At 35.4% G+C, this 20,465-nt stretch overlaps 1 protein-coding gene across 1 annotated transcript in view; it reads left to right on the top strand.

Moving 5' to 3' along the window:
• The first annotated feature begins 1,101 nt into the window (after window positions 1-1,101).
• Window positions 1,102-20,465, top strand: part of LOC131429961 (putative uncharacterized protein DDB_G0291608) — a 41,620-nt gene continuing 22,256 nt past the window's right edge. Inside the window, exon 1 of the mRNA XM_058594505.1 lies at window positions 1,102-1,452. Within this exon, the coding sequence (XP_058450488.1) occupies window positions 1,435-1,452 (18 nt within the window). The 5' untranslated portion in view covers window positions 1,102-1,434. The remainder of the gene's footprint in view (window positions 1,453-20,465) is intronic.

Genomic DNA, 20,465 nt, shown 5'->3' with positions numbered 1-20,465 from the left:
ACATAATAATCCTGTTCACAATCCAGTGAACTATAGCCCAGTTCAACAGAGTTGTAAGGAACCTTTTTAATTTTCTTTGACTGTGCATCAGAGTATCGTGTCATATAAGATAATTGTCAGTCCATGCGAACAGCAGTAACATTTTTAATGATCTTCACATTTAAGCACCGAACAGCCATGCACCATTCACTTCCTGATAAGTGCCAGTCATGCTAGAGTAAGAAGTCACGCAAGTAACTATGTACGGATCACATTTCCATCGGGAAGTAACATTTTGTGCGAGTTCTTTTGAGCCACGTAACACACCGAAATGAATATTCTCTGCCCAGAAAAGCTAAAGTCTAAATTACGTTATGTTTTATCCAATTTATTTTATTTAGCGTCATAACAACTTATTTATTTTCAACTTAAAAATTAATTTACGTTCACTACCAAGCATTCATTCGGAAATAATGTACTACATATTGGTTGATTTTATTTATTAATGCACTAGCAACATTGACCATCGAAGGCGGAATTTCTTTTTAACGCATTATATGTGAACACAAATTTAGCAGTTCGATTAGAGTACACATAACATCCAACGGCTATAATAGTTACCGTGCTTATAGTTCATAAATTAACTACAGTGCGACTGAATAAATTATTTATTTAGCTTTCACGATCATACTGCCGTGAATAAAGGCTAATTTGACGCACATAATAAAACAAGGAAAACAAACAGTGCATCAAATTTGAAGTGTAAACTTCGGTCTATCGTATGAAACAAGAAACATGGATTGTGAAACAAACCTTACAATAAACATAATACCACAAGAGATTCAAGAACTTTTTATGTGTGAGTTGGTAAAGATAGACTCATATTCCCTGAATTAAAAAAAACGCTTTCCGATGTTGAAATAGTTCCTTCCTTACAAAACTGAATCTTCATCACGCGAGTCCTATTCACTCTTGCTGCACTACGGATGGTTTATAATTGTTGGTGACTTCAATGCTCAGCCGCACACGAGTCCGTAGATGCGTGCTCTCAGGCAAGGAACCCAAACCGAAACACACAGTGAGAGTACGCAGGCCGGGCAGACCGACCGACAGAAACCTACCAGCAACAGCGCATCGGAGTTGCCAACAGACGCCCGCGGACCGTCGTGGCGTAAGTGCGAACGTATAATATTTTCCCGCCAGTGTCTTGCATTCGATGCCACTGCGGCAGAGAGCTCCACGTGCTATCCAACGTGTGTTGCATCAGCGTACTCGAAGTGCCCAGTACTAAACTGTTAATCGAATCGGGAGAGCTGCACCCTAGTGAGACCCACTTGGGGCGAGAGTGAGCACTCCCAGAGACCCCAAGCGCGAGTGGAATATTTGAAAGCAATTTATAAAAGTGTTATTCCGCATTTTAGCGCCTCCTAGTACCGTATGGACTGTTGACACAGAATGAAGTGGATTATTGTGGTATGTTGACCGGTATTTTTTTGTTCAAATTTAGCGTCTTTCCGGTCCGGTCTGTTTCCATTGCTACCAGCTAAGCGAAAGAATTCATATTGTGCTACCTGCAGTTGCAGCGAGGGGAATAAAGCTTCGCCGAGAAGATATAACCGAAACAGTAGCAATTAGCTGAAGAACGGCCCGCAGCCATTGAAGGACTTTATGGTTGCAGTAGGAAAAACTTGTACGCGCAGACAGGCTGTTACAGCATATACTTGCAAATTAAGTGATCAAGGATCTGAATCTGAAACTGAAACTGGTGGTTGGTGATCAAAGAGCTTATGTAATTACAGCGCGTGTGTGTGTGATTGTGGTGTCGATAGAAATTTGTTCAACAGAGTGTTTTTTTTGCGGATTGAAAGCAGTACAAGTTTCAAATGATGAATGATGGATCAATCGAAAATTATAACAACTGCAAAATCCATACCAATGTGTTTGAGTGGTGTTTAGAGGGGTTCTTCCGACATCATTACTGTTCGTGACCTGACTTTCAAGACGCAATTATCGGTTCAATTACGAATTGGTTGAAAGAAAAAAAAACTCTTGCGTTCTAGAACTAACATGTTTCCTGGAAACGGTAAGATTAACTGTAACAAAAAACTGTCAGTGCATGGAACATGCTACACAATTTGTGTCATCCAATTATAAAGTACGAATGCTGAAATATCCATATATTTTACTCTAGCCTAAATTCTTGGACGTTCTTGAAAGTGTGGACAACTAGTATATATGAGTTTTCAAAGTTGGTCATTTCAAACTTTTTTGCATTTTTTCAAATAATAGAAATCGCAACGATACTTGTCTCTCTGCAGAGATAAGAAAAAAAACTTATTCATTGTTTAAAGGGGGGAGTAGGGTCTAAGGGATGAAAAATAACACTATTTTTGCGATTTTCTTTAGAGTTATTGTTCAACAACATAAATTGAAATGTTTTTCATAATAAAAATCATCTTTCGAACAACATTTAGTATTTTTTCTTTGAAAAATATTGATAAATAAGGTAGTGAAGGAGTATTTTTACGACGCTTCTTAAAAATCATGGTTTGCGGTGTCCACTGTATCTCAGCGCAGACTAATCAGAAATCAACAAATAAAAGCAGCATAGTTTTAGTATATATTTTTCTAGACCCCAAATTTTTTGCTTGATATTTTGAATTTGTTAGATTTTTGGCGGTTGTTTAAAGATGAAATCACGATTTTCACATGAATATCCGCCATTTTGTACCTGTAAAACCTCCTCCAAGTAACAAAAAACGAAAAGAAAAACGTTGAGGTCTAGTATTTTACATGAAGAAAGTGTGTTCAAAATTTGAAAAGAATAGGTGAAGAAGTTTTCGAATGGCAATGGACACGGACTTTCAAAACCTGCTTTCGAGAAAAATGCGTTTAAAGTTCATTGTCTATAAAATCAAAGAAACCAATTTATTGTTTTAGGGAGCCCGCGTAGGGTCTAACACTTTCAAAACACCATGGTTTTTCTTTTGTATTTTGTAATATTGAAACATTTCAAAAATGTTTTGTCAAGTTTTGAAGTCAATCGAAGCAGAAATCTTGGGCCTGTGCGCCGAACTCTTGATTCTTTGCAGAATATAATAACCATAACTTCCAGAGTTTCGTTCCAATAGGCTTGGAAAATACATAGAATATTTCTGAAATGTTTTACTATAAGAAAAAACAAAGAAAAATTTTTATTATTTTTAAAAAGTGTTGGACCCTACCCGCCCCTTAAGAAGGCTGATCAACACTTTCTATCATACCGAATGGTAACTTCTCTTCAAAGCGTAATAACTGTAACAGATATTAACAGAATCAATGCATGTAATCATTTTTTTAATACGTTTCTAATTGATTACAATTATTCTGTTTTCAAGGAGCAGCATGCGACGATGTGCACAAAAGTTTATGCACTCACTCGAACACCGTATCCCGGATTTAAGCTTGTACACGTTGAATCGTACTGAAGTTTGTACACAAGCTCAGTGTACAAGTTTGAACATCGTGTTTTAAACTTATGGGCAAAAATGAGTACAAGCATCACTTTTGTATCTCAGTTTGCCCTTTGATACCAACAGTTGTATAGTGGGATTGAGCTTCGCTCTTTGCAAAACTATTTCAACTATAATTTTAGAACATGTTATTCGAGTGAAATTAGACACATAAAGAAATAACATAAATCTATGAAATGTAATTATGCCTTTCTCATATTACTCATTTTCTCACATATGGGGCTCTTCCAAATACCATTGTTTGATTCTTGAGATAAAATAAAATCGGTCAACAACGTAGAACACCTAAAAATTGAGTTCTTAGATTATAATTTGAGTTTTCATTCACATAACTGTTCGGAATTTTCATCATTAATCATCCCAGTTATTCCGGTTTTGAGTTACTTTCGAAACCGAAATCCGATTACCGATACAACCGAAATTGGTTTATAAGATCAGCCACTAACCTGACATACAAATTTAAACAGTTTTTGGCCCAATTTAGGTTTTTTATGTTACTTGCATCGTCGCTCTTAATGACAGTGTGAAATTTGGAAGACTCACACCCAGTAATTCCAGAACCGAAAGTCGAATCCGGAAAGTCAGTTTGCTCGGTCATTAACCAACATGGAACAGTGTTGAATGATGATGTTTTAAATTTATTTTGTTTACCATGATGGCTTGACCGATTTGCACACACTTAGATTCAAATGACAGGTCTTCAGGTCGCATACACACGTACATACATACATACATACACCGTCTCTAGGATGCAATACAACGACCATATTGTATTGCTATATAATTTTCAGAAAACAAAGTTAAACATATAATGGGCTTCGGTGAAAAGCAATACACTTCTAAAACTTTTATCGCCAATAGATCAAGCAAGTTTTCATTCGAATCGTTGAACGTTCTAGAGTAGTGTCTCGTGCGCAAACTCGATGTTCAAACATATGCTCAAACTTAAGCTCAAACACTTGTGTGCAACTCCTATCCACGATGTTCAGGTTCGTAGCAAAGTTGGGTACAAGTTTAAAATGAACTTGCAAACGTAAAACTGTATACAAGTTCGAAGTGCACGTGTTCTTGAAAGCATCATTTATAGATAGAACTTATCATCGGAAGTATGCGTTTATAACAAAATTTATAAGTATTCATTTATGCACTTAAATTAAATTCATAAATATTATAAAAATTAAAAAAAAATATTTTTATGCAAAACTAACTTCACTTGGTCAGCATTTGTATGGAGTCGTCCCGGTAGGTAAAGCCTTACCGTTAATAACTCACCAATTAGAAATAATACCCAACTATTTCTGCAAAAAACAGTGTTTCTTGAATAATACCACAGATTCACGGTTTTCTAGAAAACTAATCCAAAAATGGAAAACTCGATTATTTGTACATTTATTTCACACGGTTCTTAATCCTGAAAGCGATCAGAGATCTATTTCAGATACTGAAGAAGCCTAGTAGTAATAGATGAATTTTTTAATAACCTTTGCACCCGTCTTCCGTATGGAAAATAACCAATTAGGAAAATTTGACTCAATACTAATTTTTAAATAAGGCAAATCTATCTTTCATCAAATCTTTGTAATTCGAAAACGCCATATAAAAACAAATATAATGATTTAGTAGATCGATCTGACTTAAATATACACCACAAAAAGCTTAGTTTTCTAATTCCACGAAAATAAAATCAATTCTATTGGTAGATCTGTGCAAATGTATTGCTTATCTTCAGCCATTGTGGAGCCATAGCTAATTTGAAAAAAAAAACACCGATCACCGATTTGTCATCCAGCCTTTTTACCTGAACACGATGCGTTTAGAGACGAGATCGGGAATGTAAAATTTGTTTGTTTGTATTCTTTGAATAATGAATAATGAATTTGAAAAATGATTGCACATCGGGATTTCCACAGACTGCAAGGAGTTATCTCTATTTTGATATAACATTTGATTAATGTCAATGCCTACATTTTGTTATTGGAATTGTATTTCTGTCTGCATACATCAGTCAGCGTATAGCTCTTGGCACCTGGAATTTTTTCTGGCTGCCTAGAGTTTCATTGATTCAAAGCTTCAGTCTTTTTCAAGGCTACCTGAATCACTAACAGTCTTTTTAAAGACTAACAATTAGTCAGCCTTTCTCAAGGCTATACAAAGGGTGATATTCTAATATAATCAGTCTTTTTCAAGACTAAGAAATTAATCAGCCTTTTTTAAGGCTAGCTATTCAAAGAACTATTCGTCGAACTAATCAGTCTTTATTAAGACTACCACAAAATCAGTCTTTATCAAGACTTATCCAAACTAGGAGTCTAATCGAAGACTAATTTGGCCCAGTTAATTCATATTTTCCAAAAATGCCAGCGTCCAACCGGAAAGGCAATAAGCCTAAGGCTAAAAATTATTCAATACAGAGAAAATCTCAATCCGTTATTCTAATTTAATTTTTCTAATAACATAGCCGATCGTATAGAATCGGAATAAAAGACACGGACGGACTTCCCTTCCGTTGATCCTATGCCGTCTAACAATATTTACGATATTCTTCCCGAACCGGATTGTAGCGAAATAGAACAAAATTCTTCTAAAATTCCCTAAATGCACGCTTGGTGTTCTGGGAAGAAACAACAATCTATGCCTCCAGTGACGGTGATGATATCCGACATTACAGCATTCCGTACTGAGCTTTCTACTTTTCTCCCGGAAGTGAAAGACTCATTTCAAATCGGACGAAGAGGAGAACGTCGAGTCTTGGTTGATGGATTGGAAGATTACGAACGTCTTATCCGATATTTGTCCGAGAAACTTCAGTTTGGATTTCGTCATGAACATCTAAATACGAGCAGGTGTTCCGCAGGGTTCGAGCGTAGCTCCAATCTTGTAGAATATTTTCACTTCTGATCTTCCAAATCTACCCGTTGGTTGTCAGAAATCGCTATTCTGATACGACACAAGTCTGTTAGCCACAAATAGAAATCTAAGAGTGATCTGCAGTCGCCTACAAAGAAGTTATATTATTATTTATCTTTCCTTATAAACCAAGAGCTTCTTTTCTTAAACCAAACAATAATCACATTCTCAAATTGAATGGCTTGGAATTGACATGGTCTGATCAAGCAAAATACTTAGGTTTCACGTATGACAAAAAACTCACTTTCAAGAATCACATTGAAGGAATCCAGGCAAAGTGTAATAAATATATTAAATGTTTATATCCTCTTATAAACAGAAATTCTAAGCTCAGTCTAAAAAACAAATGATTAATTTAAAACAAATTTTCAGCCATGCTTTATGCAGTACCAATTTGGTCAAGTTGTTGTTCCACCAGGAAGAAAACGCTTCAAAGGATTCAGAAAAAAATTCTGAAAATGATTTTGAAGCGTCCTCCCTGGTTTAGTACAAATGAGTTACACAGACTCACAAATATAGAACCATTAGATGTAATGTCACATAATATTATAAGCAAATTCCGACAAAAATCTATGCAATCTTCAATTGAATCGATTCGCTCTCTGTATTAGTTAGTAACTTAGTATATAAGCTCCGTTTCCCCATTACACAATACAAGTAGGTTTACAATTTTCCCTACATAAAAATCACAGAATTGCGGAAGCAAATGATATCTTCATGTATATAATAGTGCTGAAAAGTCACAACTTGTGGTTGAACACCCAATTCAAATCTTAATAATTTAATTTTAACTCATATTCCAATAAATAGTTATTTTTTAAAAAATAGCCTTTTAAACACGTATCGAAAATATCTTCGATATATCCATATCTCAAACCGAAGGGTATATACCAATCGTTCGTAATCGTAATCGGGGTTGTATAAAACGAAAGTTTCAGTGTCTTTGCAGCATCTCACCACTGTTTTTGTCAACGGCTAGAAATAATGATTGTATTGCCTTATAGCTTAAATAAAAGCACCCTGCCACACACATTCATAATATTCAATGAAAAATAAACAAAACTTGTTCATTTAAGTTACCATTGAAAACTATTTCCTTCTTTTGAATTATAGAGTAGTTAATGCCTGCTCTATGCCCATCGGCCTCACATAGTAATTTTAGACATGGAACTTAGCTATAGCTAATCATTGATGCAAGCATCCACTTAATAACATCTTACAAGATGGGAAACCCCCATTTCTGTAATCACTACGAAGCCTTTGGATGGCAATTGAAATGTTGTGTCGATTTTAACGTTCAAGATATTGAGTGCACTTAAGAAGTGCTTTGTGTTTTCACAATGGAAGCTACGCTTCAAGAGGAACCGGCATATAAAGAGATGTCCAACATTTCGTGTCGTTAATGTAGTTTGTAGTAAATCGACTTCATTTACACTTCACTTCAACCAAAGACGTCATATTATTAAAATATCCAGCTCTCATGAACGAACAAATCGTAAACGAGAGACTTTTTTGCGAGCATGGCGCCCTCAGGCGAGTCCGCACCAAATCTCGTACATACAAGTATGTGAGAAAATGTCAAATTCGTGCGCTCCAAAATAGCAGCACTGCGCACCCATACAATTGAAATGATATGTTCAATGCGGTGTCGTGCGATGGCGTAGCTGAACTGAAGACTGTTTTCTCTCTAAGGTGACAGAGTCTACTTCAACTACTGGCCATATTAAATTGATTGGAATTATGAGTTAATAGTAAAATCCATCCATTTTTTCCAATATAATTTGCTTTCAATATTATATGTCATAACAGGCAATCATTCTATTTACGAGTCTGTGCTACTAATTTGTACTAATCCAATGATTATGTGCAACTAAACAGAAACTCTTCCTTGTAGAGCTTTGAGTATATACTCATTGGTAACGAAAACTTGAGCTATGCTTCCGCGACTGCAAATCGCTTTCTTAATCAGATGTTTATAGTGAACTTATCACTATAAGTGAAAGAATCTATATATGTTATCATGAAGCCATAGTCACACAAGACTTTGGATCGAAAAATTATCCAAAATCATACTTTTCGTCGATCATCGGAACGCATTTAAAGTATCTCTTGAGAACCTCTCTATACAACTTTCGAGTTTGTGCTTTGTGTTAGTGATTCTAAAGGTATCTCTTGAATCTTCAACAGTAGATCGCCACCAGATAGCATCGCTCTACAAATTATACCCTGCTGTTTCTGTAACAATGAAATATTTGATAATTCTGATAATGTTGGTTGAGTTTAATCAAAATATTAATAATCACAGATGACTGTCTTTAGGCACCAATCAAACTACGAAAATATTGAACTAGGATAAAAGTGACAAGAATAGCATCGTGTACTAATGTTTTAAGGAACCATATATAATTATTCCCTCTTTAAATATTGTATAGTATTTTGAAATCCTTATACCGTCGTCCTAGAAGAGCTAATTTCGCTCAATTCAAAAGCATCGAGAATTATAAATGCATACATAATTACCGACATTATTTACATTGATTAGTTGTTTTTTTATTAGTAACTTTTTTCGCCGTTCGAAACATATTATCATTACAATCAGAAGTGATTCGATCAAAACAAGCACGCACCCAGAGGGAGAAGAGGGGGTCGAAGGGCTCTGGCTCCATCCGAAATCAGAAACAGAAACGAAAATAAATGTTTGATACGAAGCGAGCAGTGTCAAAACTAAATAAAATGGAGAATAAATCTGGGGCAAAATAAACGACGGAATAGAAGACGCTAAATTATACTGGATGACCGGAAAGAAAAAAGTACGCGAGCTTACCATAGTTGGGCAAAATTCTGAAGATGAAAAAGTTATGCTGCCGCTGGATCCCGCACATACTTATTTAGGACTAAAAAGACGAACGCAAGTGCATTTCGAGTACATGTTCGATTGGATCCATTATTATACGCCAGAGAAAAAAATTATTTCCCGACAATAGACTGCAGTCGTGTTACGAAGCGACACGAGTGTCTGAAAGGAAGGCTCTAACTACTTGCCCATCCACCTTGTTCACCTAATTTAGCCTCCTCGAACTATTATCTGTTCCCAAACTTCAAGTAATCCCACAGAAATCGATTTGAGTTTCGTTTTAAGAATTTTAGATCACAACTTCCGGAACCTGATACCGAAACCTATATAGCCAAAGTAAAGGGTGATTTTTTAAGAGCTTGAGAACTTTTTTAAACAATAAAACGCATAAAATTTGCAAAATCTCATCGGTTCTTTATTTTAAACGTTAGATTGGTACATGACATTTACTTTTTGAAGATAATTTCATTTAAATGTTGACCGCGGCTGCGTCTTAGGTGGTCCATTCGGAAAATCCGCTTTTTTATCGACAAATTTTGTTCAGCGATGAGGCTCATTTCTGGTTGAATGGCTACGTAAATAAGCAAAATTGCCGCATTTGGAGTGAAGAGCAACCAGAAGCCGTTCAAGAACTGCCCATGCATCCCGAAAAATGCACTGTTTGGTGTGGTTTGTACGCTGGTGGAATCATTGGACCGTATTTTTTCAAAGATGCTGTTGGACGCAACGTTACAGTGAATGGCGATCGCTATCGTTCGATGCTAACAAACTTTTTGTTGCCAAAAATGGAAGAACTGAACTTGGTTGACATGTGGTTTCAACAAGATGGCGCTACATGCCACACAGCTCGCGATTCTATGACCATTTTGAGGGAAAACTTCGGAGAACAATTCATCTCAAGAAATGGACCGGTAAGTTGGCCACCAAGATCATGCGATTTGACGCCTTTAGACTATTTTTTGTGGGGCTACGTCAAGTCTAAAGTCTACAGAAATAAGCCAGTAACTATTCCAGCTTTGGAAGACAACATTTCCGAAGAAATTCGGGCTATTCCGGCCGAAATGCTCGAAAAAGTTGCCCAAAATTGGACTTTCCGAATGGACCACCTAAGACGCAGCCGCGGTCAACATTTAAATGAAATTATCTTCAAAAAGTAAATGTCATGTACCAATCTAACGTTTAAAATAAAGAACCGATGAGATTTTGCAAATTTTATGCGTTTTATTGTTTAAAAAAGTTCTCAAGCTCTTAAAAAATCACCCTTTACATTTGTATGGCCATCAACTAATAACTTTAGAAGATGTTATCCGCTCTCCACGAAACGAAGTAAGGGAGCAATCCTGGACCACTTCTCAAAATCTTTCACAAGTCTTGATTTTTGTTCTGGACATTTATAAAGTCCGAGATATTTGCGACTGAAATGGCATGACAGTAAACGTTGAGAAATGTAATACAATAACCTTCTCTCCGTCCCAGTCACAAATTTTATTTAAATACATAACAATGATTTTGATTGATTCTTTTCCTTTTTACCTTTTATTATATATATATAAAAAATAGGTATAGCATTCGCTCAAACTTTAGAAAATTTTTCCGAGGCCCGGAGGGCCGAATGACATATATCAATCGATTCAGCTCGACGAACTGAGCAAATGTCCGTGTGTGTGTGTGTGTATGTGTGTGTGTATGTGTGTGTGTCTGTATGTGTGTTGTCAATTAAGAGGTCGAGATCTCAGAGATGGCTGGACCGATTTTGATCAAACTAGTCGCAAATGAAAGGTCTCCCAGTCACCCAAAACGCTATTGAATGGTTTTGAGATCGGATGTTTACTTTTTGAGTTATACGAAATTTTATGTCAAAATTTTCAGTTTTTTGACAGTATCTGTCATAATTGACCTTGAAAACAGAAAATGTTTTCAGACTTAGATTCCGCACGGTCATAGCTATCCAACAAGCCATAGATTATTAAAATCCGTCCATTTTTAACGGAGATATCGAAATTTTTGTGTAAACGACTTTTCCCCCTTTTCCAGCAGTAGTAGTTTTAAGTGCTGTATGACAAAGAAATGCTTGGGAGCAACGGAAAACACGATTTTTTATACTGCTATATACAATTGTTTCTAAGTACCAAAAAGACTGTGTACAGCATCCTTTTTCATGACATTTAGCTTCGGACCGATTTTAGCACGGATCGTTTTTGGCAACATAATCGTTCGAATATGACATATATAAACCAGATGATGGCAGAATTTTTTTTAAATTATATTGTTTTAAATTACTTACAGCAATAAATGCTGGAAGAAAATAACATCCATATACCATTCGAATCAGTTCGTCGAGACCAGCAAATGCGTGTGTGACAAATAATTTCACTCAATTTTCTCGGAAAATTTCTTTTCTACAAATTCAGATTCATACGAAAAGTCGTATGCTCCTAAACAAAGTTCCTGAATTATGTTTGGTTCTGACCTCTGGTTCCGGAACTACAGGATGATATGTGAAACGAAATCAAAATTGTGTAACTCATTCTTCTCGTAGATGGCTGAACCGATCTAAGATTAAAATGAAATCTAAGAATCATCTAAGATTCAAATGAAAAATTTCAAGATTCTATAAAATATCTTGCTCTTCAGTCAGATCCAACTTCCGGTTTCGGAGATACAGGGTGATTGGTAAAAATGTGTATTCCACATAAATTATTCAGGTTTATCGGGTTAGCAGATTTGGATAGTCGACAAAAAAAATTAACTTTTTTCAGTTTTAGTGGTATTCAGTTATCGATTCAGAAGGCACCTAAAAATTTAATTCGTGCTATGATTTCTCAAAGACGTCTTCACTGATTTTCAAATATTTTGAAACAAATGTAAACTATACAGCTACTCAGGTGAATTTATCTGATTTCGGCCATACCGATTTTAGAATTCCGGTTCCAGTATAAAATCGTTTCTCAAAGCTCAATCGTTTTCTCAAAAAAGCCTTATCAAATTTCAGAAACAAAAATTCAAATTAAAATAAACTTATATACCAAATTAATTAATTTTATACATACACACAAAAATTAATTATAATTTTATCCAATTATGACTTCCGGTTCTCGAATTACATGATGATGAATTTTTAAAATTCAAACCGATATAGAAGATGACAATCCCGATAAGCTTCAAAGTTAGACTCAAAACTGTTGTAATTTATTCGTCATATGGCCATACGAATCGGTTTGGGTTATGCTGGTTCCTGAATACCGGCTCTGGAAGTACCTTAAATTACCGTAAACTCTACAGTGGAACTTACATATCATGGCATCTTTAATCGATTATCACACTTCTAAATTTAAATTCGATCCGATTTGCAGTTTCGACATTACAGAGAAATGAGTGATTAAAATCACAAATTGTCGCTTAAAACGACGGTCATTAAAAAAATGTCATAAAAACTTAAACACCGAAAAATATTCATGCAAAAAACACATGCGAATTGATAAAAAAAGGTATCATCTCACTGCTAGGTGGATTAAACACGTTTTTTTGGTTCTATTCTTGATTGAATCAGTTATAAATTTAGAACGGAAAAGCTACCCTAGGCAGGATCATATAGGCATGATCAGAAGCAAGAAATAAATTCTATTTTATTTTATTTTGTTATTTTTCATTTCTTGCTTCTGATCATGCCTATATGAGCCTGGGTAGGCTAACTTTTCCGTTCTAAATTTATAACTGATTCAATCTAGAATACCTACCACATGAGATAAAAGCCTAAAATATTTGAAAATTTCTGCCATCATTCATCTTCCAGTTGAGTAATTTCAAAATGAGAATTTAAGGCTCCGATTGAAACAGATAGCAACTCTTTTCGGTGGTTTTGCGGCCTCCGGCTTTAGAAACTCCCCGATCCCGTCTTTCTGTTCCAGTTATTTTTAAAACCTTGGCTTCAGTGTGACCTCATATAGCAAGTGGCATGCACAATAAGCAAAGCCCTGATATTACATTCCTTTTATCGAATTTGACCTTCTGTTTCAACAGACTTCGCAGCCGATTCATAGTGTAAAGAATAATTGCATTGCTGGTGCCACGATCCTTCTTACACTATCAGGAATCAGGAATCAGAACAAATTGGCTCAAATGGCACGTTCCCCTTGATATTTGGAGATTTGTGCCTTGCCATCAATTTGTTTTTAGCATCATTTTCCCGATATATAAGAGGGAAGGATTGAAAGGAAATGGTAAGGGTTGGACTAGGAGGATGGGAAAAATTGACGACACAAAAACACATAAAAGCAGAAGTAAATTCTGCACCCCTAAGGGATGCTGAACAATCTGCTGAGGATCACATTTAGTGGAAGCAAATGGAAATTCTGAACCTCTACGAGGTCCCGAACAGTCTGCTGTTAATAAAACCTCCAACCCCCGAGAGGATTTAGAGATCTTACAAAAGCGACACCATTTTGCACTCTCGGAAGAATGCAGAACGACTCGCAGTATGTACGAGCAGAAGTAAATTCGGTACCCCCAAAGGATGCCAAACAATCTGCTAAACCCTATTTAAGGTGAATACAGAAGGGATTCATTCACTCCAGGAAGAACGATGAACCCTTCTGACTATAGCTCCTTACCACATTGGGTGAGAAACAAGAGAATATCCTTTTGCGGGACAGTTACATATCAGATGATATGAAGTACCATAATCGCACTTACACAAATCACACGAATAATACTCAGCACGTTGAATAGTAGCCATGTGATAAATGAGTTTGCAATGTCCAGTCAGAGCTCTGACCAGAATACTTCAATGATACTTGGAGAAATGCAGTAGACACTTTGACATTTTCAGATTTAAATCTGGTAGAAATGCTTTTGTCTGAGCGCAAGTTTGCAAGCTGCGCCAGTAGCTGGCATGTTTGGATGCAGCCCAAGAACGTATCTTGTGCTTTATCCAACAAGTTGAAAGTGGTAAAGCTAGTTCAGGACCAACGAAATCATTCGTTGCACCAGCTCTAGCCAACTCATCAGCCCATTCATTTCCAGTAATACCAGAATGGCCGGGTACCCATAAGAAGTAAACAGCATCTGAAATGCTGAGGTCTTCAATTTGAGTTCGACATGCGATCACTATCCCGTCTTTCTGTTCCAGTTATTTTTAAAACCTTGGCTTCAGTGTGACCTCATATAGCAAGTGGCATGCACAATAAGCAAAGCCCTGATATTACATTCCTTTTATCGAATTTGACCTTCTGTTTCAACAGACTTCGCAGCCGATTCATAGTGTAAAGAATAATTGCATTGCTGGTGCCACGATCCTTCTTACACTAAGAATCCTTTCCGATCGAAGCCCAAAAATACGACAAATGGCTTATGACACCAGCGTCCTATGCCTTAAATCACCAACCCGGTGATACATGCCCCACCAAACAATAAATTATTAGTTCGTAAGTTTAATATATAAACATTTAAATATATTTTTTACATTTGTTCTGGTTCCCGTATGCCCCAGGTTGGTAGTGCAATGCAAACAAACCAGTTGTCTTATGTTCGAGCCCCAACCTGCAACGATTCGTAGTATCAGTAGAATCGTAGCGCTAGCCATGCAATGGTTCTGTACACTCTGAATCGGTTGCGAAGTCTGTTGAAACAGAAGGACGATCAACTGATATTTTATCACATCCGGTGAAATCTTTCTTTTTGGCAATTTTTGTGGCATATTTTTTATTTTTTTTGTATCGTATAAGTGACATAGCTGACAAATCGTCCTTTTTCCCACCGCACATTTTTTTGATGATCAAGTTCAAATGTATTATTGTAAGCATGTTTTTGTGAACTACCCGAATCAATCCGAGTGAACTTTTGTGAAAAATCGGCGAATTGCGCTATTAGTTTGGATTATTTGAATCTCAACTCCGCTTTAAGGTCGAAGTGGATTCGCTCCTCGATCGATTTTTCTATTGTACTAACGAAGAACGAGTACGACACCATTTGAAATTAACAACGATTGACTTTGGCCATTGAATCACCAATACCTTTTTACCTTTATTTATAAATTGTTTTGCGAGATCCTGAGGGCCGAGTGTCATATACCAATCGATTCAGCTCGACGAACGTGTGTATGTGTGTGTGTGTGTGTGTGTGTGTGTGTGTGTGTGTGTGTGTGTGTGTGTGTGTGTGTGTGTGTGTGTCTGTATGTGTGTTGTAAACAAAGAGGTCGAGATCTCAGAGATGATTGGACCGATTTTGATCAAACTAGTCGCAAATGAAAGGTCTCCCCGTCACTATGAACGCTATTGAATGGTTTTGAGATAGGATGTTTACTTTTTAAGTTATACGAAGTTTCATGTTAAAATTTTCAGTTATTTACAATATCTGGCACAATTGAAAACGGAATATGTTGTTTTAGACGTTGATTCCGCATGGTAATAGCTATCCAACAAGCAATAGATTGTTAAAATCCGTCCATTTTTAACGGAGATTTTGATATTTTTGTGTGAGCGACTTTTCGTCTTATTCCAGTAGTGGGAGTTTTGCGCGCTTGATGATAAAGCGATGTTTCGGAGCAAAGCAAACACGATTTTCAATACTGTTTTATTAAAGATGGCAGTATTTTCAAATTCAAAACAATTTCATATTTTTATAATTTCAAGGGGAAAAAAGCTCACTTTTTCACCCATAAATTTATGCAAAGTGCATACACCCATTTATATTTCATATTTCATATTTATTTATTTCATATTTATATTTATTACACCCTTATACCTTTCGAAGAACTTCGTCGAGATACGCAAATTCGTGTGCGAAAAATAATTTTTTCTCGGAGATGGCTTAACTGATATCTACAAACTTAGACTCCTTTGCTCCCATATAAGGTTTCTGAATTTCATTTGAATCGGACTTCTGGTTCCGGAGCCACAGGATGATATATGCGATGAAATCAAAATAATGTCACTCATTTGGCTAGTAAATGGCTTAACCGATTTCGTCCATTCAACATTCAAATAAAATGTCTTAAGTTCCCATAAAAACTGCTTGTTTTTTAATCAGATCCGACTTCCGGTTCAGAAGATACAGGGTGGTTAGTGTAAGAATTTCACATTAATTTATCGAGTTTAACGGGTTCACAGATTTTGAGATTCGACTGTCGTATCATATCTTGCATGCCAATTATTATTTAGAATATAAATTGTTTTATAGATACCAACAACCCAAGCCACTAAAAAGTCGGCGACCAAAAGCTTCAGAGTATTTAAAATAACTTTCTTAACTTTCAAATCCATTAAAAGTTTACTTGATTTCGGCATAAACTTTTCATTGTTTAAAGGTACAGGTGGAAACTCGAATAACATGACAATACGAACAAGCAAAGTTTTGCGAGAACTCAGTGTTTAAAATGTTCGACAATTATTTGGCAATTTAGAAGTACAGAACAAGTTCCAAATGAGTAGTATGAATGGAACTAACTGAACAATCTATTCCAGAAACTACTCAGAGGTTCATTCAATCGCATCGTGTGAACTTTCAAGAGTGTTATTAAAAAAGTAATTATAATGTTATTCCTGAACCTTGAGCCAACTCGTTTCTTTGATTCGAACATTTAGTAACTTGAGAATTCGCACTAACATCAGAGATATTTCAAATAAATTGTGGCTTTTCACATGAACTCACACATAATTCATCAGATTCACGTTCTCTCGATCGAGTTCAAGCGTGAATCCGTTCGAATCGTGTCCTCTCGCACGAATCTAAACAAAAATCCATTTCCATTCGTGTCCTCTCGCACGAATCCTCACGAATCGTGTCCTCTCGCACGAATCCCAACATAAATCCATTTAATTCATATCCTAAGAAATCTTATTCGATTCGTACCATCTCGCTCGAATTCTATTTGTTTGAATCGTGTCCTCTCGCACGAATTGAATTTATGTTTCATGATTTGTGTACTATCGCACAGTCATGTTTTTTTGTGTTTTCTAGCACAAACCGGAATAATAATAACAACATTACACTTGCTATTAGAAAGAAGTTCCAAAGCCAGAATATGTTTTATCAAATAATTTTCGAATACCTGCAAAATAACGGGAGCGACTGCGCCATTGTCGTATCCTTTGCGATTCGTCTCAATTTCACAAGATATCTTTCTCCGGTAATTGTTCTTGAATCACTTCTCCATTTTTATTTTTACATATTTCTAATCTCTCTGTCATTGTTTTCAAATATAGCTTACTTCGATTCTTTCAGTCGAACGTAGTAAAGCCACAAACGAATTTCCAGACATGACAGTCACGATCTTTTTTTGGCACACATCTACGGTCCTCCGTGAAACTGGCACCAATGGTGATAAATTGGTTGCACTGCTGAGTTCCCATCATCGCACTCATAATGCAAATGTCAAATCGTGAGAACCCTTTCGATACGTCAGCTCATTTGTACACGCAGAGAAATGGAGCATGTTTAAAAAAACAAAACAGTTAGCAGAATTTTTAATACGATTTATGTTCATGTCAAGCTAGAATATGATTGTTTTGACCCAATTTCTCCCTTAAATATAAAAAATGTTCACTGCTTGATTTGAATCTAAACTTTGGTTTAACCAAACGAAAAATTTATTTGCTCCCAATGAATGTTGTTGTTGAAATAAATTAACTATTTATTACATGTCAACCAAATTTGAATTGACGTTATCGAAATATCCTCATTGACTCAATCCTGCTGTATCTTTATTTCAAGAAAAAATAGGTTTAATTTATCTATGATCTTATTTGTGTACTGATATAACTAAGTTTATTGTTCAAATGAACCGTAATAGTTTTATTTCCAATAGACAAGAGCATTTTTCCCGCGAAAATATTCCAGGGCATTTTTTATCTCCCGCGGATAAAGTTTTTTACAAGTTTTATAAAAAAACGTTTATCTGCTTCTTTAATTAACTAAGGGATTTTCAATAATTCAAGCGTATGTATCGATAATTGGAAAGATTTTGAAAATTGCATAGCATTACATAACACATTTTCTTTGCAAAAAATATTTCATGCAGGATTTCTATTTTGACTGATGGAGCACGGAATCGTTGGATGCTATAAATATTGAAAAATCAGGGCTTGATAGTGGGGTATGTAAATAATTCGATAGTCTAGCGACAAAACGGCTCACAGTCTTGAAAAAATGCTAAATTTAAAAAAAATTGTATATTAGGAAATTGAAAACAAAAAAGGTAGTATCAAAAATTACTTCGTTAAATTAGTATGAAAGAAATTATTTTATTCCTGAAATCAAACAAAAATGTATGGTTTCAACAATCAAAAGCGTTAGTTGAAATAACTAATTTCAAGGAAAATTATTTCAACTAAAAGGTTTTGTGAATTTAAAGCGTTACAATTATTGACTTTAACTAGAGTTCGTTTCATTTAAAACTATATTTTAAGTTGAATTTAATGTGAAATTGTTTGTCAAAAGGTTGACAGGAACGCGCAAGTAAAATATTTGTTTTTTTTTTTATCAAACTGTTTATTGAAACAAACTAATCCACCGAGAAATATAAACGATCATGTTTTGTAGTTTCAATTAGCAATATTTACAATATCAAACCAGATTTTCTTTTATCACTATTTCAATAAAAATATTCGTTGGGGGGAACCCAAATTTGATTATTTTTACAATTTTTTTCTCTGCGTGTATATATTGAGATTTCATGGCACACTTTGGTCGAAATGATAACAATGCAATTAATCTCGCGCTCCATCAAGCGGTGAGTGCGGTCATTAAAGAAGGTACCGGGAACGGACCAGATTTTTTTTAAATATTTGTAAGCACATACATGTCTTTATTATTTATCTTTGGTAAAGCTATCAAGTTTACTCCATCGTAAGAATACTTAGCATTTCACATTCATTCTTATAAATTTTATAACCCTTCTGATATACACTACATCGACGACCAAATAAACTTATTTCAGTTTCACCGTTATTCGGTTTTCGATTCCGGAAGGTACCCAAAAATTTTATGTGGAACGCACTACGATTTCTCTGCTGATCTCTGAATACCGTTTCTGGAAGAACCATAAATAATGAAAAAAACTTCAAAGAGGAACTCACTTCTACTTCTCATGGAATGCTTTATTGATTGTCACACGTTTAGATTGAAAGAAATAATTTCAAGGTTTCGTACAATTTCTATCTTAAATTCTTCTTCCAGTTTCAAAATTTGTGTTGTTACATTTAAAACGACGGTCATTAGAATAATTTCATGAAAACTAAACACAACGAGGAATATTCACGCGAAAAACACATGCTGATTGATTTAAAAAGGTATCATCTCATCTCAATGCTCATTTCGAATCGCCTTATTGTTCTCGACGCTGTACATTTTCTTTGATTTTGTGGAAGCGGACGGATGAGAACTACTTGGGAGAACAAATGTATCAAATAACTAATTGTGGTAAACATACACGCGTTTGCTACAGCTATAAAAACCATTTATCAACCCTTAAATTTCACCGGATGTGAAAAAATGACAATTGATTATCTTTCATCTTGGAATCAGCACAAATTGGCTACGTTTCCCGGAGATTTTTGCCGAATTCCCGAAACCAAAAATACCAGCAATAACACACTTGAACTTGATCATTAGTAACTTTCTACAAAAAATATGCCGACTTCATTATGTCCAAAAGATGATCCCGAGCCGTGTATAACAAAAGAAAATAAAAAGTATCATTTTAGTAAATATTTAGAAATTCGTAATTTTAACCAACCCATGTGCTTCTTGTGATGATTCTAAGCATAATTGAAATGATTCCAAAACCATGAGAAGCTATAAAGATTTTTTGTAAATTTTCGTCTCGACAGATGCACGTAAAAGGAACGTTGCAATCGATTTAAAATTACATCCCAAAAGATGTAAAATTATGCCTAATTTATTGAATGTTTGAATCCAAACAGACAGAAAATTCAGATTTGAATGTCGATTGATCTGAAATCTTCAATTCAACATTGTGAGAGCATGTTCATGTATTCATTTCGATAATGCGTTAGTCCCAAGATACCAAAGTTACAAATAGGAGTCCAAAGATACAAATAGGATGTCCTGATTTGATATTATAAAACAATCCATAGTATTTGATTACACATTTTAGGAGTGATTATTCATCTTTAATGACCTTGTGTACACACTATATTTTACTGTTACCCTGAACAGCTTCCAGTGGTGAAATAAAGCTATTAGACGGCAAAGGA

The sequence above is a fragment of the Malaya genurostris genome, chromosome 2, assembly GCF_030247185.1.
Source record: "Malaya genurostris strain Urasoe2022 chromosome 2, Malgen_1.1, whole genome shotgun sequence".
Classification (NCBI taxonomy): Eukaryota; Metazoa; Arthropoda; class Insecta; order Diptera; family Culicidae; genus Malaya; species Malaya genurostris.
Note: the sequence above shows the minus strand (reverse complement) of the source record. Positions and strands in the feature narration are given on the sequence as shown.